The sequence below is a fragment of the Bombus terrestris genome, chromosome 15, assembly GCF_910591885.1.
Source record: "Bombus terrestris chromosome 15, iyBomTerr1.2, whole genome shotgun sequence".
Taxonomy (NCBI): Eukaryota; Metazoa; Arthropoda; class Insecta; order Hymenoptera; family Apidae; genus Bombus; species Bombus terrestris.
In genome coordinates, this window is record NC_063283.1 from 197,418 (window position 1) to 219,606 (window position 22,189).

The following is a 22,189-nucleotide window of genomic DNA, read 5'->3' on the forward strand; positions in this document are numbered from 1 at the left end:
GACGCAGCCGCATCTGGACCAACCACCGGACGACGTAAGGGCGGAAGATGAGCGAAAGGTGGGAAGGAGAGAGCGTACCGCTGCCGAAGCAGATGACGTCGGAGTTGGCAGCATTTACCCTCGGCAGTATCGTCGCGATAGTACACGACAGGATTCTCTATCGGTGTTTGCAGTGAGATCCGTTCGAGGAGACTCGCGGAAACTCCGGCAGTTGGCACGTGAGATCGGTACATCGATTTTTCTCGGTAACCAGCATCTTTCTTCAACGACGCTCCGTCGATTGCCGTGCGCGCGCGCGCGCGCGTCTGTGTGCGTGTGCGTGCGTGCGTGTGTTTGTGCGTGCGTGTACTTCGTCTTGGTCGCTCTCTCAGCGTGCGGGAACCTGTACGTGCTGGTACTTGAATTTAATAACGGGAAACGGGAGTCGAAAGAAAAGTGAAAAACAAAATGAGAGAGTGAATAGGCGAACGTTGCGAATCGTGAACTACTCGCTAATCGATCTACGGAGAAGAATAATCGGAAAAATCGGTTTTCCGGTTTTTGTTTCTACGGTGTTGCTGGCCTTTTTACGCTTTGTTTCCCGCCCTTGTTTCTCTAATGTTTCGAGTAGCTGTCAGCAGAAAGTAGGAGAATCAACAGGACCAGCAACTGGCAGCCTATTCCTCCGTCAAAAGCTGTTTACACGAATGATTCGGCTGGAATATGGCAAGTAATATCGCAGAAGAGTAGCTATGAATATTTATGTGAAAGGTCTCGTTTGAGTATTCGTAGCACGCACAATGGTGGTATTTCGATTAAAAGCGGTCAATTTTTCTTTCGTCCGTTAGAGGCGTGAGAAGGTCTAACGAGCAACTGTACGAGATTTTCCTGGGAACTTTAATTAATTACCAAGCGTGTAAGTACTTTGGATTAATTGGTATGATAAGTTGTATACCTGTGATCGCTTAATCGTGGATTTACCGTGATCGTACGATATTAATATGTAGAACCGTATATGAACCGTGCACGCATCGATCCGACAATTTCGCCTTTGATCCCGATTAGTCGCAATGGTGTTTTAACATTTCGTCGTTTAGCCCATTAACTCGCGCCATATAGTCGACTATCGAAACGAAAACATATTGGTATTATATTATTGTGCCAGGGCATATCCGATTCGTAGTAGTTCTTCAATCCGCTTCGAGGCGTAGGTAGATCGTGCACCTTTGAGTATAATTGCGTTCCTAGAGCGACACGGGCATTCTAAAGGCTTTAATTCTCTTCGCTCGCATCGCATCGCATAGATTCGCCAGCATCTGCTTGCTTTTATTCTTCGTTCTGCTAATATTTACGTCGTTGATCGCGCTCTTTATAAATGTTCAATTCGTTCGAAAACGTTGATATTCAAAAATTCGAGCGAAAGGCATTCGTCGACTTTTACAGTAAAGTCGAAGTCATCTAGATTTTAAAGTAACTGATACAAACGACGTTATCTTTGCAGATCAATGACTAATTTGATGTCTTGAAAACGACCGACATGAAGTATTTGAAATTCGTCCTATTTACGTTCAACATATTGATATGGGTAAAGTATTAATCGTTTAATTTCAAATGATATCTATCTATGCATGTATGTATGTATACATATATCGTACGAATAGATCGGATCTTTGTACAGCGTATCTACCGTTTTTGTACTTTTATTCTCTTTTATATTTGTACGAAATAACGATATCAATTTAGAAATATTTCTTCGTTTGGAAATGAAAACAGGAATAATTCGGTACTTGATAAAAAATCGTGGAAATTTTCTGATAAAGCGTAAACAAAGAATGAACGCGTATCGTCGCTAATAATATACCATTGATACATACATATATCGATAAAGTCAATCACCTAGCAAGTTGAGTTAACAGTTAACAGTTTAGTAAGTAAGCGGTAATAAAAACTTGTGATAAAAACGAAGATTGTTTGTTCATCGTTGGCGATAAAATTGCAATGTTTCGACGAGAAAAGCGAAGGAAAAAATGGAAAAATATCGAGCGTTTGGCGTAAAGGTGTTACACCGTAACATTGTCAAAGACAGATGTCTCGTTGCTTTAGGAATAATTGTTTGGAGACGTAGAATAATTTTCTAACAAACTTACGTAGAGATAATAACTCTGACAATAGCGAAAGCTTTTACCATTCTACCGACTAAACGTCATTAGTTAGATACAGTATCGTTGAAATACACAGGGTATTTTATGTCACTGGACCGTGAGATGCAATACCGTATCAAAGTATACGAAGCTAACAAGACCGAAAGGCATATAACGTGTCTAAGGGAGAAAACAGAAGGTTCGATTTCGTTGCATAAACGATATTTTGTTGCGTATCGCGGTCGCATAAAGTACCTTAAAAATGGTTTGGTAGCGTAGAGAGAGTAGCGTATTAGTAGATAACTATATAAAAAGAAATTACTCGATAGTTGGCTGGGTGTACGGTACTGATGATAGGGGCATGCTTGCTATTGGAACCAAGCAAAGGGCACCTGTTAAATCTTTTCGTGTCCAACGCCGCGCCGCACGAAACTATTAACCTGATAGCTTGTAGCTTGGTCGGTCTCGGTTTTACGGTGTTGACGGTCAGTTTCTTCGGATGTCGAGCTGCTCTCTATGGAAATCAATGCATACTGGCCACCGTAAGTTATCGATAGACGCACCTGGTGCGCTACACCTATAACAGAAGCACGGCCAAGGTCTACGATACATTTTTAACTGTCCAGTACGTGAGCATGCTCGTGGCACTGATCATTACCGAACTCATCACCGCTGCCGTCGGTGGACTAATGACATTTCGAGTACTTTCTGGATTGGAGGAGCGGCTGATTAACAAATTGGCCGAGGATTACGGTCACGAACCGACCAGCGACATACCCTTCAGCCACAGTCTCGACTTTGCGCAATACAAGGTAAAACTGCTAATAACACCGATCGATCGTTTATTCACCGAGGTTGTTTATCGGGCGCAATTATTCTTTGGTTATATCACCGAGTCTCCTAGTCGATCGATCGATTAACCACCGTAAAAGACATAAACTAGCAGCCACTTGCCGAATTCTCGCTCGATCGGGCAACTATTCGTTAGTTGTTCTTTCGCGTATTGTTCTTTGTGTTGGTGTCAAACGTACATACGTCGTATGGCGTCGCACCTTTGAAAGATGCGATATTTAGAGGCCGTTCGTCACCACGCCAAATCAATTACGCTAAATTATTATCGAGGTTCGGAAATGCGAGAACGTTTGCAAATTTGCGCAACCGCTCGACGATCTGTAACGACGTTTTCACACGATCCCTTCGTCGTAGCGTCGCGTCGCGTGGAATCGCGTCGCGTGGAATCGCGTCGTGTCGATCGGTCGACGGAGATATCCATTAAGTTTCAAAGGCAATTCTCGTCCACATGTTCGTCTCTATGTATAACGAGCGGCGAGAGATCGAAAGCCGCACGATGCAAATTTTATTTCGCGTCCGAGCGACGTCCAATGCACGACACGGTACATCATTCATCCAGCCACGTTACGATGGTCCGAAGAGCACACGAATCATTCCATTACAGTTTAATTGCTGCGGAATACACGGATACGGGGACTACAATGGCACGGCATGGTGGAGAGACGCGCAAATTTCGGGCAACAGGAGGCAGGTTCCGCTTACGTGTTGCGTTTTAAAAGATACAGAGGTACGGAAAAGCTATTTCAATTACGCTAGTATAATTACACAGCCCCTTAATAGCAGATCCTATACGCTTTTAGATACTTGATAAAACGTTACCTATCGAAATATTCCGCAATTCTATTTACTGCTCGATCTTTTTACATTTTTGTGCATCGAATAAAACCGCGAATATAAACCGTTAGAAAATAAGTAAAAGTCGTATGTCTGTATATATGAAAATCAATGATTCGTATTATCTCGCAGGTAAAAAATACGGGAAGTCCAATGAGCGTCGTGTCGAGAGTGTTCAGCAAACATGTAAGTAATTCGATCGAGTCCGAACTTTCTCTTCATACTGCATTCATGAAATTCTTATTTCCCGCGGAAGAACGAGAAACCGTGGCTAAACCCGAAACCAATGGACGAAATAGCATGTCAAGTGGAAGACGAAGAGGGTCACGATGGATATCGACATAAAGAGGTAGAGTTTCGCTCTAAGATTTAATCATTTTAGAAAGAAATATTTCGTTCGTACGTACAACATATACGTCGGTATGGTCGGCCAGGTTAACGAAAGAATCGAAGGGGCAAAGAGAATGCAACAGCTATCGTTCACCGTTAAATCCACCAACGATAAATATCTTAAATAGCGATTTTACGTTTCACGTTCATCGGTTGATTCCTTATGTTACGAAATGTTTTTACAGGGCTGCCTGTCGAAAGTTACGAGTTGGTTGCAGTGCGAGAGCTTCACATTGGTATTCCTGGGTATGGCAATGGCTGGTATACAAGTACGTTTGCACGGAATACCCAAGATTTCAGATATTTGAAATCTAATCACAGATACGTTCGTATGTTTCAGACATTCGGTATAATAACTTCGGCTTTCCTTTGTCGAACGATAAGGGATATGCAAGTGAATTGAGAAAGCGATGCCAAAAGCACGAAACACAAGGAAAACCAATTTCCAGTTCCCAGTTTAGTTGGGTTTACGAGGAAATCGTTAGTTTCAAATTTCATTCGTTCAGTTTCAACGATTTTGTTATGCGGATCGATTTGATCGAGGGAACAACGATACACGTGATAATGCCTGGACGTTTCGAGCAGATTTCATAAGAGATTTGGCGAGACATCCTCCGAAATCACCGGCGAAAGGATTTTTAAGATTTTATTTTTAAAAACAATCGATGATTGCGACATTTACCGTAGAATGATAGAAAGTTGCGCTTGCTCGAAACCTTCGAAATCATTCCCGTCCCATGTATGCGTGTCTCATTATAAAATATCGTAGCGAACTCGAACGAGAGGGAAATATCTACGATACTGTACATAAAACGTTATTCACACCGAATACGAAATACTCCGATTTTACCAACGTTTGCGATAGGATTTTGCGTTCTACAACGACGTTCGCTTTCGCAAATCACGGCATTCCTACGCACTGTAATAAGATGGTATCACGGGTGAATCTGTAAATACGTACGTACTTACGTGCTAACTAAGAGCGGAGCGAGAAAGAAAACGCGGCGAGAGAATCGTCTATCATCACCCTTTTTTGCTTGCGAAATTCACTTGACAAGATCTCATTTTTCACACCACGTGGACGCGTCGCTTATACATTGGCAAGCGCATATGTTCCAAAATATCTTGTGATTTTTTACTGGGGAAATACACCATCGAAGTGAGAATGTATCCGATATCGATATATATAAAATATATTGCGTGCGTGCGTGCGATTGAAATTCATAAATTCATCTACGTAAATACCAGCGCAAGCCGCTTGAGAAAACTGGATGTGTATCCAGGTGAAAGAGAAACAAGAGATCTAACGTATTCTCCGGTATAGTGTCTGCAATGAACGTTCACGCAAGAAGAAAAAGAAGACGGATGCATGCATCTTACAATAATTCGTGCCAAATAGATAATATATGTACTGATACATACCTGATGCGACTTGCGACGAGCTAGTTTAACTTTGTTATACCTTTATTTTCTGATAAAATTTGTTGGAAAGTATTTGGCGCGTTCGTAAAATATAACAGAAAAACAATAAAATTATTGCTCTCTGTACATAAAATACTTATTCGATGTGTCATATTTTCAACAGCGAACAAAAGTAATTTCATTGTCCCGCTAAAGAAAATCAGACGATTCCTTCGTTAGAAGGTGAACAACGTATCGAATCTGCACGATTTTTGTAAGAGCGCTGTACATATTTCGCGCGTATTATTTTCATCGCCGGTAATATAATCATTCGTATGGAAGAAACGAAGAAGCAGCTCCACGAAGTAGACGGTTGAACGGCGATGTTCGTTCCGTACAATCATATACTAACGTCAATGTCGATCGACGTTACGGCAAAGACAGAAGATATATCGCTTTGTACTTGATTTTATTAAGAATCGGTTTACACGCACAGATAGTTAGAAAAACGTTACAGATTTAACGGAACACGAATGACTATATACGCGTGTTGATAGTTCTACGAAAACGCGAAAACGCGTAAGACGTAAAGTTAATTTTGTAATTTGTTAACAAATACTACGAATAAAAGTACACGCTACGGTCGTTCACTCGTTGTACGGGCCTACAATTTAACGGTATAGGACCATCCGGTGAGCAAATTTGTCGAAATTGCGCGATCTGTAGTAAAAGTTAATATGTGTCAAATGTATCGAGATATTTGAGCATACGTAATTGTTATAAACTATACGATTACCTGAGACGATGATATAGCGATCGGTTCAGGTTGCAAGATCCACGTAACGATTTCACTGCAGGGTGGCTGAGTAAGAGAACCGTTGTAAGTATAATAATCCGTCTGGAAGCGTGGAAATAACCATAGCAGCGGAAAGGGTGGAACGTGCACTTTCGTCCCTGGTTTAACGATTCGCCGCAGATTTCTCACGATATGATCCAAATAAGGATTATCCGCGTTTGTAATCTATTAATATTAATTCGATACTGATATTTAATTTACTCGATCTACTTTATATCGTTTATAAAATTTATAAAGTTTCATTAAAAAGGTAGCTTTTCTACTTCCATACAGAGTTTAGTCGATACTTGGAAAACTATGAGATACGATTTAACCTGAAAAAAGAACGAGATGATCAGTATGCCATCGCTTTCTTTGGCAGCAATCGCCTCCAAAAGTGTGTTAAAGCCGCGTTTTATGTGCCACACTTGTAATTCCATGGGATATCGAACGTAATCCAACGTATGTTCGCTGCCTTCGTCGTTCGATTGTCCCCAATGAAACGTCATCGAGCAGAGGTCGTAAATGTTAGTCAAACAGCCACCTTCGATATATGGTCGATTCAAGTTGCCCCACATTGTGCTCACTATCACTGGAAATTGAATAGCGATTATTAAAAGGATCGGCAGACGATAAATTATGACCGATCGAAAGGTGACCGAGATGATCCTTAACAAATTTGAAATGCAATATATATATATAACGTAAGGACGATAGAGAAGGAAACTCTTGACGACAAAATGTTCTTGCAAACATTCTAACCATAGTTGATAAAAGGAAGAAAAGATGTGATATCGTTGAAATACGGAGAACTTTTGAATGTACGTATGTAACTAGGTATGCAGGAGCTGTAATAGGAGTGCATCATTTTTAACGGATAATAAGTTAGTAACGATTTTGCTTGTTAAATCAGTGGAAAATTTGCACCGTTATTTTCGTTATTGGCTATAGTCGTCGATAGTGGTCCTTTATCGTAGCCGTTCCAACGAAGAGGTTCGGACGGTTGCACCACAACGACGAGCTGTGTTGCAATGTTGATTGGTGACTGATTGCTACCATTACTGTCGGGATACAGCTGTTTCCACATGTGGGGCCCGTTGCGGTCCGTATAACCGAACGTGAACGGAGGAAAATTGCATTCGTTTTCTACCCAGGGAAATAATTGGGTCCAATCCAGAACTTCGGTCAATAGCAAAACTAGTAACGAACGGTTCCACGTATAAATGCGATACGATAAATTATAAGGTAGGGAAAAACGGACGAATCGTCTTACAAACGAGGAGGACGCTGCTACATATGATCATAAATTCCGATGCTGATATATTTATCATTTTCAATGACCGTTCAACAAAATTTTATCGGGTGATACGCATCGAGCTCTGCGTAAAATTTCCGATCGCACAGGTTTCCTTACGTAGACGTATACACGCATACAAGAATTTCACTTGTGAATTTTAAAGAAAACATCCGATAAAATAATCAGCTGGCTATCCGGGCAAAATGAAGGATCAACGGATATCGAGCACGACGGTCTATTTGAATATAACTTCATAGAAAAATCGCGGTTTAATTGTTCCGACCTCGATACCGCGATCGATGTTACGTTATTTCTTTTTGACAGTTGGCAAAGTTAAATTGCAGTAGTAAAAATATGTGTACGAAATGTGTTCTATAAGATAATACGTAATATATAATAACGTGCGATCGGGACTCGTTATCTAAAATAATGAGAACAATCGTTGTATGAAATAAAATGCAGTGTGCAGGTAAGAATATCCTTGCGAATTCGTAACCTTCAAAATTTTTGACCCGTACTATCGTCGTTATGGTCGAAGGTGATGGTCGTCGAAAATGGGGTCAATCCCCGGTCGATATCGACGAGAACAACGCAATCGGGATAAAGTTCCCTGCGCTTATCATGAGTGGTCACTGGAGTCAACATGGCGAAGCTAAAATGCGAAATATCGGCAGCACAGGTGAGTATCGATCTGCTTATGATCAGAATCAAAAATTCTTTTATTACCGAGGATAAAGTATATAAATGTAACGCGACATACGTGCGTATCCCGAAACTTGAATATAAGGAAATAATCGAGTAATTTTCTTTGAAAATCTCGATCGATCCGTTAGTTCAAATAACGCTGGAAGGTAATAGGAGTGCGGCAACGATTCGCGGTGGTCCGCTTGCAAACGACGTGTACGAGCTGTCGGAAGTGGTATTTCGATGGGGTTCGTCGAATTGTAAAGGTGCGGAACACACGTTGAATGGCACTTGGTTCACGATGGAGGCGCAAGCGATACACTTTAATAAAAGATACGAGACGATCGACAATTGTTGGGACAAACACGACGGACTCGCGATTTGCGCTTATTTTCTACAGGCCTATCAAGTTCCAACTTGGGACGAACATCCGTTGTTTTCCAAGATCACGGACGACTTGCATAAAGTTACACAGCCTGATTCGTGCACAAAGTTATCACCAAGTATGCCACCTTCGTTTCTTTTACGAGTAATTAAAATAGCGTTTCGAATGCATCGAACGGGATATTTAAGACGAATCGATCGCTTACATATATCGTATAAAGGATTCTTCCGTTTTGTCGTAGATTGCTTGTGCTGGATGAGACAGGCTTGTCAAACAGCCGGTTATTACACGTACTTGGGCTCGATCACGACCTTTCCGTTTCACGAATGCGTTACTTGGATCGTTTTCCCAGAGCCAGTGAGGATTTCGGAAAATCAGACGGAATTGTTTCGTATGATACGCGACAAACAGGGCATGTGTATCAAGGAAAATTGTCGAGAAGTACAAAAATTAAGCGGTCGTGTGGTTTATTATGTCAATTAAAAATCGAAAGTGCTCGATCGATGACAACTATTTATTAGATGATTCCTCGTGTAGTGTTTTAGTGATATCTCATCTGTATAATTCACGTATGGTAAATAAACATTTGATATATAACTTGGTTGTATCGCGAATATGCAACATAATTTATGTATAAATAAATAACAATTAAGCTAGATAAAATATACGTGACAAGTAAGATATGGTAGATGCCATTTTGTTATGTAATCGATTACGTTAATTAGATATCTAATATGCAACAAGGTTCATGGCAAAGATCAAAACATGTAATTAACTTTTTTCACTCGCTCTTTCCCATTTTTGACCATGTAGATGGAAATTTTTGCGATACTCGGTGAAACACTTACGCCGAACTGTATAGGATAAAAATGTCGAAAGAGAAAAGAAAATACATAGGTACGTACGTACGTATCGGGACGCGTATATTATGTATGCCGTATGTTTTGAAATTGTTCGATAATTTTCAAATTTATCGACTTTTTAAGCTACCAAGACTACGATCTTGTCGACGTCGTCATCGGGGTTACCCAAATGGCGACAATCACCGATTAACCTATGCGAAACAGCTACATGGAGTAAAAAATTTCCACCTCTATATATGACGAACTACTGGTCGAACGAAGGTACAGCCACGATGACGAATACGGGTAAAACAGGTAATTTTTCTTCGCTTAACATCGGAGACGTTTAAACGTTCCATTATGAGGATACGAGAACGCTTCTTTCTCAGTGAGTATAGAATTCTCCGATAGAACGCTACCCGCGATGCGAGGTGGTCCTTTGAGCAAAGACGTGTTTCAATTCATGAACGTAGAATTTCGCTGGGGCCCGGAAAATTCATCGGGCGCGGAACATTCTATAAACGGGATCTGGTTAGAGACTATCTCTTTAACGCTTGGCGCTCATCGCGTATCGCGACGGTGTTATTCCGCACACGTTTCAAGTCATTCTATCGACCGCAGGTACTCGATGGAGGCACAGATAACGCATTGGAACACTCGTTACGGATCGATAGAGAAGTGCTTCGACAAACCAGATGGAATTGCGGTGCTCTCCTACCTTATGCAAGTACGGATACTCGTTATAATTGATCCAATCGATTTACTTACGTTGTACACATGCACGTTACAAACTATCGAAAATAGGTGATTGGCTGCCCTGGAATTCCCGATAATCCTTCGCTAACAAAAATCACCGATAACCTGACAAATATCAAAAGAATGGGAAGCAGTACCAAAATTCCACCTGGTAACAGAGTTTTAGTAAAATAACGATTAACTTTTTCCCTTTTCCTACTAATGTTCGTTCTTTGGAAAATTTGAAAAATTATTCTTCAATAGATTGTCTGCTTTGGATGTTGGAAGCGTGCAGGGCTCATGGCTATTACACATATCCAGGTTCTCTTACCGTTCCACCATATAGCGAATGCGTTATTTGGATTATTTCATCTACTATTACGAAAATATCCACTCACCAGGTAGATTTATTTAAAACGTAGGCTGTTTCATCTAACGCACGATATCGCGTTATCTTTTATTTTTACGCTAGATAGACGCGTTTAGGAATCTCTATGATGGCAAGTGGAAAAACATATCGGGAAATTGTAGACAACAACAAAATCTTCATAGAAGAAGAATTTTATTTGCTACGGATACCGCTGTAACATGAGAAACGAATAATGCATGGACAAATAATTACTTTATTATTTACTTGTCAAATTATTATGTGAATATCATTTACAAAATGTTTCACGGGTTTGCTTCGTAAAAATAAATAAAAATATGACAACTAACGGAATAAGTAATTCTAATCCTCTGTTTAATCCGAATCCTTCGTTGTATAAAATTTATGATACAAAAGATATAAAAGAAGTTAACTGTTCGTCATATTTCCTACCTTCGGAAATACATTGCGAACAATGCTTTAAACATTTTTAAACGATATTTGAAAATTTACTTGTTTATCAATGTGTCACGCGAGACACGGTTCTCTCGTCTACACGACACGCGCAATATCTCATTTATGATGCAATCTCTAAAGAACAAGTAAACGTACAGATATGTCCGAATCTACGACACTACCGACTCCGTAAAGTTTCCGTTTACCTCGCAACGATGTCCGAATATACAGGTTTAATTGGTAAGATAATCTGAGCTTTTAATATTTCATTAGGTTATATGACGTACACGTACATAAATATATGTATAGTCCGCGCCACCTGATCATCGTTACCTGTTACTCCACAACACGTACGCCGAGAAAAGCATATTTGTCCCTCCCTTGTTCGAGCGATTCTTGTGTCCTTTTCGATCTCACTGTTCCGTGTTCTATTCTATTTTATATATAATAGTCGGTTCTGTGGCTATTGTATTATATAATTAACGCTGCTGAGTAACTCCAGTTCAGCTAACCTAAATGACAGCGGAGTAAACCGCGGTGAATCATCAAACGATTCAAATTTGAAATACATCGCCAGCACCGCCAATATATCCGAACATACCTGCCAATGCAAACTGTCTCTTAACAAGATCTCTTCGAAAGCAGAGAAACAAACTGATACAGTGAAAATAGATAAAATGAAGGAATTGTCGTTCAAAGGCAACTTAAATGTCGAACGTAGCGCAGATATTCCTATTTATAAATCTAATTTTTCTTTGAGGCTTACCAACGACGGGTCAATCTCCGATTAATCTAGACGATCGTTTGGTACGAAAACGCAAATATCCTCCGCTTGTCTTAAATGGTCACTGGTTAAACGATGGAGAAGCACGACTGTTAAACACCGGAACTACAGGTGAACCAATGGTGAAATATTTCTCAATATTCGGTAATTGATAGTAATATTCAACTTGATCAACAACAAATTGTAAGTATCGAAAGTAGAATTTATGTCTGTATCTGCGTCTATGTCTATGTCTATGTCTATGTTTATATATGCATTAGATATTCGTAGCCGATATAATAACGAGTAGTTTTTAATATTTCGGAAAACTTATTCGATGCAGCGTTGCATAACGTTAGGATAAGATGAGATATACGAGTGTTCAAAATTCTAACGCGTTTTCGAATATTTAGCAAAAATATGGTTAACTGGAAATAGAATCCCATCGACAATTTGTGGCGGACCACTTTCAGATGACGTATACGAGTTAATGGATGTGCATTTTCACTGGGGCGAAGACAATTGCAAAGGTGCCGAGCACACGATCAACGATACTTGGTAAAACAAAGAAGAAGAAACTAAACTTCACGTTCCTTTTTATTACGTATACGATTTTTACGCAATCAAGGTATTCGATGGAAAGTCACGTGGTACACTGGAACAGAAAATATGCAACCGTGGAAGAATGTTTCAGACATAAGGACGGATTCTGCATTTTGGCCTACCTATTTCTAGTACGAATCTTCAATGTTGAAATTACTTTTGTATCTAACTTTAGTTTCTGTATTTTATCTATTTTTCTATTCTATACAAATTTTGCCTAATTGCGAAAAAAGGTCCAACCAGATTGTTGTAATTGCATTAATCCGCAATTGGAAAGGATAACGGATCACTTGAAGTATATTCTAGATCCAGACATGGAAACGAAAATACCATCTAGTAAGTATATATAGTTGAATATATTTAGTAGTATAGTTATAAGTAAGTTATAGTAAGATTATTCATTAAGATTGTGATTGAAGGGCAATACGTGCATTATCATAGACGATATCTTGATATTTCGTCGTATTTCTCGTAGACTGTTTGGCGTGGATGCGCTGGTCAACGTATTGCACCAGGTATTATACTTATGCAGGATCGTACAATATCGGTGAATATCCAGAGTGCGCTACTTGGATTGTATTTCCTGTAGTTATACCGATACGAGCCAGCGAAGTGAGTCGCATTAACGTCGCTGATATATACTTATAGACTATACCGATTAAAATTAATTCGCAGATAAAAGAATTCCGAAGACTGAGAGATAGAGATGGAAACGACATAAAGACAAACTGGCGAGAAATACAATTACTGAGATGCAGGCAAATCTTCTTAGCAATCTCTTAAGTTAATTTCCAGTCACGATCGTTCCGCGTCTATCTTTTTCTGGTACATTCTGGTAAAATATACGAGGAAACAGCGAATCGTTGTTATTTCTATTAAATAACTTTATTTATCGCCTTCGATTTCACGTTCATTTATTTATCACGTTCGTTCAAATTATCAAACGATTCGATAGACGCGAATATTCGTGTTATCGTTTCTCCCAAAAGTTCATAAATACGAATAAAAAATATTTCTTTATAAAGAGAATCATCGGCGGGAACTGTGCAAGTTCTCTGCTCCGTAATTGTCCGAACCTGACTGTTTTGCGAACGAATACTCGACTTCCTTCCTCGTTTATTTCGCCAATTATTGCTCTTAACAGATGGCTGAGACGCGTTCATCGACATCGTATAACTCATTTGCGGAGCCATACCGGGAGTCTCTTTATATTCGTTCACGAGGTAAGCGTTTCTTGCTAATTCGCTTTCGATCTCGAATAAATTGAAAAACGAGCAAAGCAAATTGTATATCATTTCGTACTTGTTATATCGCATGGATCTGTACAACGACGGTTCCAAACATTCTTTATAAAGTTCGGCGAATTGCGATAATATTGTATTCCTACGTTCCGGTTGTTTGATTTTCAATAGGATTTCTCGTATATCGTCCAACAGCATGTTCCAACGGTGTTTCGTTTGATTCGTCGCATTGTAGTAAATCTTGTGGAATTCTATCAAAAGCGTCGGATTGTAAAAGCACAGTGAATTTTGAACAGCGAATAGTTCTGACTCTAAAAATAGGCAACCGTACGCCGGTTCTGGATGTCTAGCGAAACTCACATTTTCCATAATATCGTTAATTATCTGTCGTATCACGGTATTTCGAATGCAACGATTCAAGTATTTATCGACTATTCGTACAGGACGAAAGTTTACTGGGAGAACGTTTGGGGTTTCGGCGCAACCCCAAAATCGAAATACCAACGGAGAGGAACGCAATATCGGATCGGTTGTAAGTTTCCAGAATTCGGTAGAAACATAAGACATACCAAGATACCATATCTTCAATTTGACAATTTGCCCTGGAAGAATAACTCCTTTCGTTTTGTTGAAAAAGAAAGAACTGGTTCGTTTGGCTGAAGGAATTACGTTAGATTGAAACGTTGCGTCCCGCCATTGGTAAACGATTACGCGATTTCCTTTATTCTCGAACACGATATCTTTCTCCGTCCTTTCGTTAATTTTTCCATAAAATGTTAAATTCCACGTGATCGGATCTGATTCTGCGCGCTTCTGCCTCGATGAAACTTGGTTCTGCCAAACGATTTCACGATCTTGGATCTTCAGGACGATCGCCTGCTCGGAATAACGATCGCAACAGAATCCTGCGTCCCGTTCTTTCCCTTCTGCATCGGAAACTGTTATCGGCGGAATTCTTGCGAACGGTTCCTTTATCGCTGATATCGAATTCCTGATTATCAAGTCTTTCGTTTCTGGTTGTTTCGGCACGAGCATCGCTATTTCTTTCGACAACTCCTTCTCTCTTCTCTTCAAGTACCGACTGCGTGCCCACGATGGTTCCTTCGATTTCAAGCCGATCAAATCTTTTTCTTTCTCGATTAATTCAGGCAAGTCGACGTACGTCAATTCCGGGATCACATTTAGCTCCTTTTTACTCGGTGTAAACGTAATATCTGGCAAACAGGGGCCACGTTTAGGCAGTGTTTTCGGAATCCTCCAAAATTCTGTACCACCTCGATATTTATCGGGTATAACTGGTATCGGCACTGTCGCGTAATCTATCAAGTTTCTCATTTCGATCAGTGGTCGTACTTTTTCACAAGAATTTAGAATTTGATCGTTTCGATGGCGACCGGTCGTAGACGTAATGCGCTTATATTGTACCGCTCGCCTGTCTAACCATCTCTGCCAATTCGCCAAGCGCCGATCTTCCGAAAATATCGACTGCGGACTAATAAGTCCATCGCTCGTTGTCACTGTTGTCGTAAACTGTTTTACCCATTTTTTCGGCTCGTCCGATTTACCAATCTTTCGCGCATAATCCATATGTATATATATATATATATATATATATATATATATATATATATATATATTCAAGAAAAATCTAAACAGATCATAGGTAATCTTATATTCTGGTATTAAATAAATTCAATTACTTGAACCTTCTACAAAGTTTTATCTCGATTATAGAAAAATCAAAATCGAATCACTTGGTTTTAACTTCGTTTAAATACAAAATGAGCCTAACAACAGGTAAGGTAAATTATTGTACGTTTTCGCAATTCGTCCTGTTTATCGCGCGTATTAATTATTTGAACAGAAGCGAACGACAGTTACAAACAAGATGGCAAGTTGCTTCAAGACTTACTCGATACCGAGCATGCGTTAGAATCTCCGATCGATTTAGACATTGCCCGTATGAGAGTTATCGAGTTAGATCCGTTGAAGTGGATTGGTATTGATATAGCACCGAGAAAATTGAAACTTACTAATACAGGATTAACGGGTAATATTCCGTTAGGGATGATAATTGATACATATGTATACGCGTTACACGTATAATATTCCATCGTTAACTAGTAAAATTCGTGGTATTAATCAGATTTCGTCGGTAGTAATTTTGAGCGCGAAATGGCCGCAGGCATGTCCTTATCTTTCCGGAGGACCGTACGAAGGAAACTATGTGTTTGCACAAATTCACTTTCATTGGGGCGAGAACGAAATGAAAGGCAGCGAACACTCTGTAGATGGTGCAAGGTTTGAGATCTATTTTAAATCGTCCCATTAAACGTGTCGCGTATTTTCTTTGGTTTGTCGTAAAAGTTTCTAAATTTAGAATTCGATTAAATTTCATTCAAAGTATGGCTATGGAACTGCATGTTGTGTGTTTCAAGGAAGAATACGAAACGTTAGAATTGGCGCTTCGACGACCTAGTGGCGTTACCGTTTTGGTATATTTCTGTAAGGTGATGAATTCACAGATATTTACATTGAACGAAACACGTAAATTGTATCATTTTATGATGTCTAAAAATTCATAGGTAATAACACCACGATCGTACTTAGTTACAGGATGAACCAAACGAATTTATGAATGAGATCGTAAATAATTTGGCTGTTATTCGTACCGCGCATTCGTCGATTCGTATAGTTCCTTCGAAATTAACAAACATTTTACGATCTTTCTCACAAGACTATTTCTTATATCGCGGTTCGATAAAAACAGCGCAAAATACGTATAATATTCTCTGGGTGATTTGCAGAGAACCAATTGGAATTTCTGCCAAACAAGTAACTCGACGTTAATATCGTATAATCCGCATTCCTTGATATCGTATCCGCAAAAGTCTGTATACAGCCGTGTATTCGCTAAGATTGCAGAGTTTCGCACTTTAAACGATAAAAAAGGGATGGCCATTCTATCGAATATACGCCCAGTGAAAGGGAAACAAGAGAGAAACGTTTTTCACGTTTGTCCATCAGGATCGACGTACGCTTCGCTTTTACCTGTTCCACGAAATCTGTCGCCGAGTAAAACCGAAGAGAACGGTGACGCCAAAAATGTTATCGCCGTTTAAAATTGCTGGTGGCGTCGTTAGCGTTACCGGTTATCGTTAAAAACTGTGATTTTAAACCTAACGTCGTATTGCGGTACTGACAATAAATCTTTTTTTTATAAGGATATGCGTATAAAGTATTTTTAAAGATATACATATCTCAACGATATATAATCGAACCGAATATTTTATCATTCGTTCGACGTGACGGGAAAATATGACGATATAGAAAATAATAAACAAGAAGAAAATTACTTTCTGCGCCTTCTGCGTCTTTTGATCCTTTCCTTTTTGAGATCGCAGTTAGGATACAAGAGTGTACAGTCGGCTCCACCTAGACCAAGAACGGAAGCTTTTATAGAATCCAACGTTGCCGACCATGAAGATCTTTTCAGCACCCTGCCGGACACCCAACTCATTCCTAGACTGAAAAGGTTGATTCCATGTTTATCGAACATACGTCATGATAGATAGATAAATTACAAAATAAATCCTTTCGCTTTTACGTTCTTTTCATTTGTCGAAATGTAAAACCTTGTTTCCCGTTGCTCGTTGCACACGCCTCAGACATATACGTATAATAACGATTAAAAATTGAAAACTCGATCGTTCGTTTTACCTCCATACAGGCATCCATATTTTACGCGCATCTTTGGTTTGCGTGGAGTGTCGATTATTCTCGCAAAGAATTTTGCGAATGCAATTTCCAAAATCCGTATCGGCAACGAGAGCAGCCTCGATGCTTCTCAGAACGTTGTGAGATAATTCGTTCAATTCTTCGTGGCTAGCGTACGATAAAGGTAACCCGTCGACGACATTCCTTCTCACACGTTTCGCCGTATTCGTCATCGTGGCCATGGTTGTATTCATGTTGGTCTACCCGAGGAATATATATGGAAGATAAAAAAAGATTAACAAGCGATAATAAGAAGTAGTCTGTGAAGAAATCAAACAATTTGGACGTTCTACCGTAGCGTTCATCAATAATTGTATAATGAATAATCCAAAAGCTAAAAACGCCAGAGCTGTAAGGGCAATTTCAAAGAAGTCCTTTATCGAAAGTTCGTTTCCTTTTCCTTTGTAGTAAGACTTGTGGTACTCCTCTTCGTGATCGTGATAAATCGGAGCGGTGTAATAGTGTTCCTCGTGTATAGCGGGAAAAGTTTCGGTGTGATGCAAGAAATGATCACCACCGTGACCGTAAGCGGGACCGTAAGCGGGACCGTAAGCGGGACCATAAAATATATTGTGTCCCGACGAGGATGAAAGCATATGATCTATTAAAAAAATGAAAGAATATCTCGTTTTAAAGGCATTCTCTGTTGCTAGTTACTATTTCGGATAAGCTGTATAAAATGATCCTTACCATTTTCCTCGTTCTGTTCATCGAAGAAGCCAACTTTACCAGAAGGTAGAGGAGCTTGCATCGCATAACCCGTGACTTCTCCATCGAATTCTTCGAAATTTTCGTCGTGAGCTCCGTGCTTCTTCTTTATTTTCTTTTGCGGAACATAATGCCGATATACATCGTCCAAAGTTGTCCTTCTGTCGTAAAAGATGTAGGTTTTTTAATCATTTATAATTCTACGGCAACTAAATTTTTAACGAAATACCACGTAAGTATAAGTAGTCGGTAAAGAATTAATTTTATTCGCCGTTTTATATTTACCAATACCATAATAATATGTATAGTATATACGTACGATACAACTATAAGTACAATCTCGATAATTACCGCTGTAACCAGTTTTTGTACTTTGAACTTCCTTCGTCCGCTAACAATTTATCGTGAATAGTAATATTGTCATTGTCCATTAAATTATACAGATCATTTCTTTCTGCCACATCGAGACGCCTTTTAGCTCTAGGCGCTCTCATTATCCTCGCTATTTCCTCGGCCATGTACCCATGGCATAAGTATTCGTTCATCCTTTTTCTAATAGATATAGCGGATTAGAAAATAGAAATTACGGCCTTAATATTCGACGAGCCAAGCGCGGAGGCAATTAAAAAGGAACAAAGTAACGAGATCAACGAAATGCGTCTGTTGTTATTCTCAAACTTACCTATGATATTCCATTTCACTTAGAGCATTGTCGATGGATCCATCTACCATTGCATCTTCGGAACCTTTCGTTCTGTTATCACTCACTTGTTGATCCGCGAATAAAAAGGATCCAGGCAACAGATCTACCGAAAGTATGTCGTTCTCGTCGATACAAAATTCATTGCCATCGTCGAAACATTTTTGCGCGGAAGTTGTATAAATCTTTGCCAGGGGCCAAATAAAAAGCCCGATAAATCGAACGATTTCTTTGAACGATTTCATTTAAAATAAATATTCTTGAGTGCGAACGAGTAAAATTTCGTTACCAGCAACCGTAGCACAAAGAGAACTGTCAGAACGGAAACTCGCTGCTGGCAACAACTTGTTCAACTGATGGAAATAATTACTTGAACCGTAGGTACGCGTGTTTAAACGGCGTTGACAAACTTTCCTGTTTGGAATAACAGTTAATATCCTTAATGAAACGCTCTCCAAACGTCTACATATTGTATTCGCGTGTAATTCGATTTTCATAGAAAGTTCATAAGATCTGTAATTTTAGGAACTTAGAACTGCTCGTCGTTAAGCGATTAAGACAAATATCCCCCATGGAAACAGAATGAATTTTCCGAACCTACATATATATTTGGACACATGTTCGATCTCACATTGGTCGGTGACACTACCAGCCGATTTACACGTAATCCGACACCTATGATTAAATACCACTTTATTAAAAACCACTTACACCGCTCTTATGAATGTTTTAGGAGCGGAGGGTTTGTCGAGATGGCTCGGATGGGTCGGCGAGATGAGGTAATGGGGGCTTTGTTCCCTTGGGAACTCGCTCACCTGTCTAATATCTCGCGAGAGTAGCTATATCTGTGTCCATAGCAATAGCAACCAGTTATACATGGAGGTCACTGAAAATTAATCGTCCAGTTTTCAAAGAATTCTCGCAATATCCTTAATCTCCCATGTGCAGTCTGAATCGAACCAACAGCTCTGTTCAATGTATAGCGATTAACTTAAAATCGAACCCGACACGAAAGTATTTGATAGGATACCTTGTCCAAGATACTACTTACGTTTCCTGTTACTCTCGTTGAATTTAGAAACTTTTTCGCATCGTACGATTACGTAGACTTTTTCCTGTTTGCTAGAAATTCTTTTCTTTCAAAAGTTCTTCCCTTCCCGCATCGAATCGTCTTCGTATTCTATTCTATTTCGCACATTCTATTTCAGCTTCGATATATGGAAAGTAAAATTTTGGGGAATTAATTTCGAAATTCTCGAGAACTTACGAACATGCGTCTTATCCCTGTGCAGCAAGCGGGGTGTGGCATGGATAAACCCTCCGTTTCCGTGTGTGAAAACGTTCCATGGCAATTTGTGGGCGCGTTAGTACACCCTCCTTTTCTCAGGTGTTTGATTGATCGTTTCAATTATGTGGCGCAGCATGCATCGAACGCAAAAGTAAAGTTCGTATCGGTAGGACGATCGTCCATTCGGCTATTTCCATCGAACTTTGTACAAACGAGATAACAGTTTCATTGGGAAGTTTTGTCGTCCGAGTACTTCTTATACGTATAGTATGCACGCGGCAGCGGTAAAAGATACATGTATTTCGTATATTTTGTTATTTATATGGTATAAGAAACGCGCGAACAACCAGTTCTGTCGTACAGACGCGAATTGTTGTACGGCCCTGGCAAAAATAGACGACAATCTTTTTCCCAAATATTTTGAAAGACGTTTTAAGGGTCCATAATGGTTTCTTGGAAGAACCGTAGATACATGTCCGTGAAATTCCGTGTTCGTCGACCATATCGTTACTTCCTCCTTTCACACCTAACGAAAAGACGATGCACGGCATTTCGTTTCATGTAACCGGTACTCAATATTTGTTCTCGTCACTTGCACGCTTAAATTGTTCAAGTATGCTCACAAATGACACATAAAAAGCACCATGTTCCTTAAGAAATCGTAACTGTTAGTTACCAACTGTACTTCTATCGATCTTTAAACAAAAATTTCGTACTCTATCATTGCGGTACAATTGTACAGGTCATTGTTTCGGGGGAGAAACTACTTTCTCTATTCTTCTTATACCTTTCTGAATAAAGAATCCTTTTAAAATCGAAGCGACTAGAATAAAACGAATCGATGATGCAAATGCACGATGAAAGGTACGCGCAATTGCCAATGGTCCCTTCGGCGGTTGTAGCATGAAATTCGATAGATTTACGATGTGTAAGGAGGAACATTGAGATCGGACCGGTGTTGGTCGGAAACTAATGGTACCGCTTTTGTCAGAAATGCTCGACATTTTCAGCATCTTATCTAAACAGAAATGGCTCGATATGGTTCGATGAAATGAAAAGTTGCAAACTTCAAATTTCTTTACAACTTAGTTCGTAGTAATTGGCACTTTGAACGTTGCTTACACGAGACAACTAGATACAACGGTGTTTGCCGTATTAGGAGCGATAAGAAACCCGAGTTTTTATAAAATGTACGAATTTGATAGAAATTTTGCACGTTTATACGGGACGCGTGATACGAAAATTCTTTTTCGCGCTGTTTAAAGTATCGATAAAATATCTAAACCTGCCGGTGAGAACCACTGTAAGAAGTTTGGTAAACGCGTGAAGAAGTGTTTTGCGGTACTTTTTCACGTCGTTCTCTGTATGGCAGAAGCGTTTATCCATAGCCGTAGAGTAGAGTGTACATACATATATGGGATAGAGAAGGAACCATTAGTTTGCTGACATAAAGCCCTGAAATAGAGGGGTCGAAGAAGGCGGACGCTACGGAAGAGCATGCGCTTCCAAGAGCCAATCACAGCTTCGCTTTCTGATCCCTGATGAATTCTTTTTCGGTAGATGAAGTTTGCTACTGCGCATATCACCCTATTAAACTGTAATGTATAATATCTTGGATATATCTTCGAGATAGTGTACGTAAAGATGACAATGACGATGTTCTTACATCGAATTGCGTGATTGTGATATCACGTAAAATAGAATTTCACGTTTTACGATCGTCTTAAGATAAATCTGCGTTTCGAACGGTCAATTAACGATTTACGTAAAACGAGCGACGCTAGAAATGGAATCTGGATACCAGAATGGAATGGAATGGAATGGAAATGGAAAATTGGATTTTATATTCGCTCAAAACTATCGATACAGGCTAGCGGTGTATTGCGGTACGGTATCATGTTTATTTTAATC

General features: G+C 39.6%; 8 protein-coding genes across 15 annotated transcripts; 5 read left to right on the top strand and 3 right to left on the bottom strand.

Moving 5' to 3' along the window:
• Positions 1-43: 43 nt before the first annotated feature.
• LOC105666514 (tetraspanin-11) lies at positions 44-5,753 on the top strand. 4 transcript variants are annotated; one of them, XM_020867081.2, is made up of 10 exons: positions 44-709; positions 828-895; positions 1,481-1,564; positions 2,450-2,662; positions 2,747-2,932; positions 3,577-3,699; positions 3,939-3,992; positions 4,063-4,155; positions 4,382-4,465; positions 4,537-5,753. In XM_020867081.2, exons 3-10 carry the CDS (start codon positions 1,517-1,519, stop codon positions 4,597-4,599), a joined length of 864 nt encoding a protein of 287 aa, XP_020722740.1. In that variant the 5' UTR covers positions 44-709; positions 828-895; positions 1,481-1,516; the 3' UTR covers positions 4,600-5,753. The 4 variants fall into 4 exon arrangements, with proteins under 4 accessions (XP_020722740.1, XP_048268452.1, XP_048268454.1 ...); XM_048412495.1 differs by having other exon boundaries at positions 44-705; XM_048412497.1 differs by lacking the exons at positions 44-709; positions 828-895 and having other exon boundaries at positions 2,478-2,662.
• Positions 5,754-6,178: 425 nt separating this feature from the next.
• LOC100642302 (carbonic anhydrase 1-like) lies at positions 6,179-7,763 on the bottom strand. Its single transcript, XM_003400938.3, has 5 exons — positions 7,706-7,763; positions 7,360-7,629; positions 6,768-7,024; positions 6,394-6,618; positions 6,179-6,317 (listed from the first exon to the last, which is right to left on the bottom strand). The coding sequence occupies exons 1-5, from the start codon at positions 7,761-7,763 to the stop codon at positions 6,216-6,218; spliced, it is 912 nt and encodes a 303-aa protein (XP_003400986.1). The 3' UTR covers positions 6,179-6,215.
• LOC100642420 (carbonic anhydrase 7-like) lies at positions 7,021-9,281 on the top strand. 2 transcript variants are annotated; one of them, XM_048412494.1, is made up of 3 exons: positions 7,021-8,408; positions 8,563-8,916; positions 9,040-9,281. In XM_048412494.1, exons 1-3 carry the CDS (start codon positions 8,258-8,260, stop codon positions 9,279-9,281), a joined length of 747 nt encoding a protein of 248 aa, XP_048268451.1. In that variant the 5' UTR covers positions 7,021-8,257. The 2 variants fall into 2 exon arrangements, with proteins under 2 accessions (XP_048268451.1, XP_048268450.1); XM_048412493.1 differs by having other exon boundaries at positions 8,563-9,281.
• Positions 9,240-11,091, top strand: LOC105666516 (carbonic anhydrase 2). Of its 3 annotated transcripts, XM_012316623.3 has the most exons (8): positions 9,240-9,372; positions 9,612-9,695; positions 9,785-9,955; positions 10,030-10,171; positions 10,262-10,367; positions 10,445-10,547; positions 10,640-10,776; positions 10,848-11,091. In XM_012316623.3, the coding sequence occupies exons 2-8, from the start codon at positions 9,668-9,670 to the stop codon at positions 10,965-10,967; spliced, it is 807 nt and encodes a 268-aa protein (XP_012172013.2). In that variant the 5' UTR covers positions 9,240-9,372; positions 9,612-9,667; the 3' UTR covers positions 10,968-11,091. The 3 variants fall into 3 exon arrangements, with proteins under 3 accessions (XP_012172013.2, XP_048268448.1, XP_048268449.1); XM_048412491.1 differs by having other exon boundaries at positions 10,030-10,367; XM_048412492.1 differs by lacking the exon at positions 9,240-9,372 and having other exon boundaries at positions 9,615-9,695; positions 10,030-10,367; positions 10,852-11,091.
• A 100-nt stretch (positions 11,092-11,191) lies between these two features.
• Positions 11,192-13,466, top strand: LOC100651140 (carbonic anhydrase 2-like). 2 transcript variants are annotated; one of them, XM_020866903.2, is made up of 7 exons: positions 11,192-11,438; positions 11,959-12,093; positions 12,375-12,519; positions 12,590-12,695; positions 12,798-12,900; positions 13,040-13,176; positions 13,240-13,466. In XM_020866903.2, exons 1-7 carry the CDS (start codon positions 11,414-11,416, stop codon positions 13,345-13,347), a joined length of 759 nt encoding a protein of 252 aa, XP_020722562.1. In that variant the 5' UTR covers positions 11,192-11,413; the 3' UTR covers positions 13,348-13,466. The 2 variants fall into 2 exon arrangements, with proteins under 2 accessions (XP_020722562.1, XP_020722563.1); XM_020866904.2 differs by having other exon boundaries at positions 12,435-12,519.
• Positions 13,467-13,478: 12 nt separating this feature from the next.
• On the bottom strand, positions 13,479-15,392 carry LOC100651263 (MYCBP-associated protein-like). Its single transcript, XM_003400929.2, has one exon. The coding sequence runs from the start codon at positions 15,390-15,392 to the stop codon at positions 13,479-13,481; it is 1,914 nt and encodes a 637-aa protein (XP_003400977.2).
• Positions 15,393-15,586: 194 nt separating this feature from the next.
• LOC100651385 (putative carbonic anhydrase 3) lies at positions 15,587-16,594 on the top strand. The gene is made up of 3 exons (XM_048412750.1): positions 15,587-15,602; positions 15,670-15,855; positions 15,965-16,594. Exons 1-3 carry the CDS (start codon positions 15,587-15,589, stop codon positions 16,135-16,137), a joined length of 375 nt encoding a protein of 124 aa, XP_048268707.1. The 3' UTR covers positions 16,138-16,594.
• A 547-nt stretch (positions 16,595-17,141) lies between these two features.
• LOC105666515 lies at positions 17,142-19,235 on the bottom strand. The gene is made up of 6 exons (XM_012316618.3): positions 18,973-19,235; positions 18,642-18,842; positions 18,273-18,451; positions 17,876-18,183; positions 17,526-17,782; positions 17,142-17,332 (listed from the first exon to the last, which is right to left on the bottom strand). Exons 1-6 carry the CDS (start codon positions 19,233-19,235, stop codon positions 17,158-17,160), a joined length of 1,383 nt encoding a protein of 460 aa, XP_012172008.2. The 3' UTR covers positions 17,142-17,157.
• Between the last annotated feature and the right edge of the window lie 2,954 nt (positions 19,236-22,189).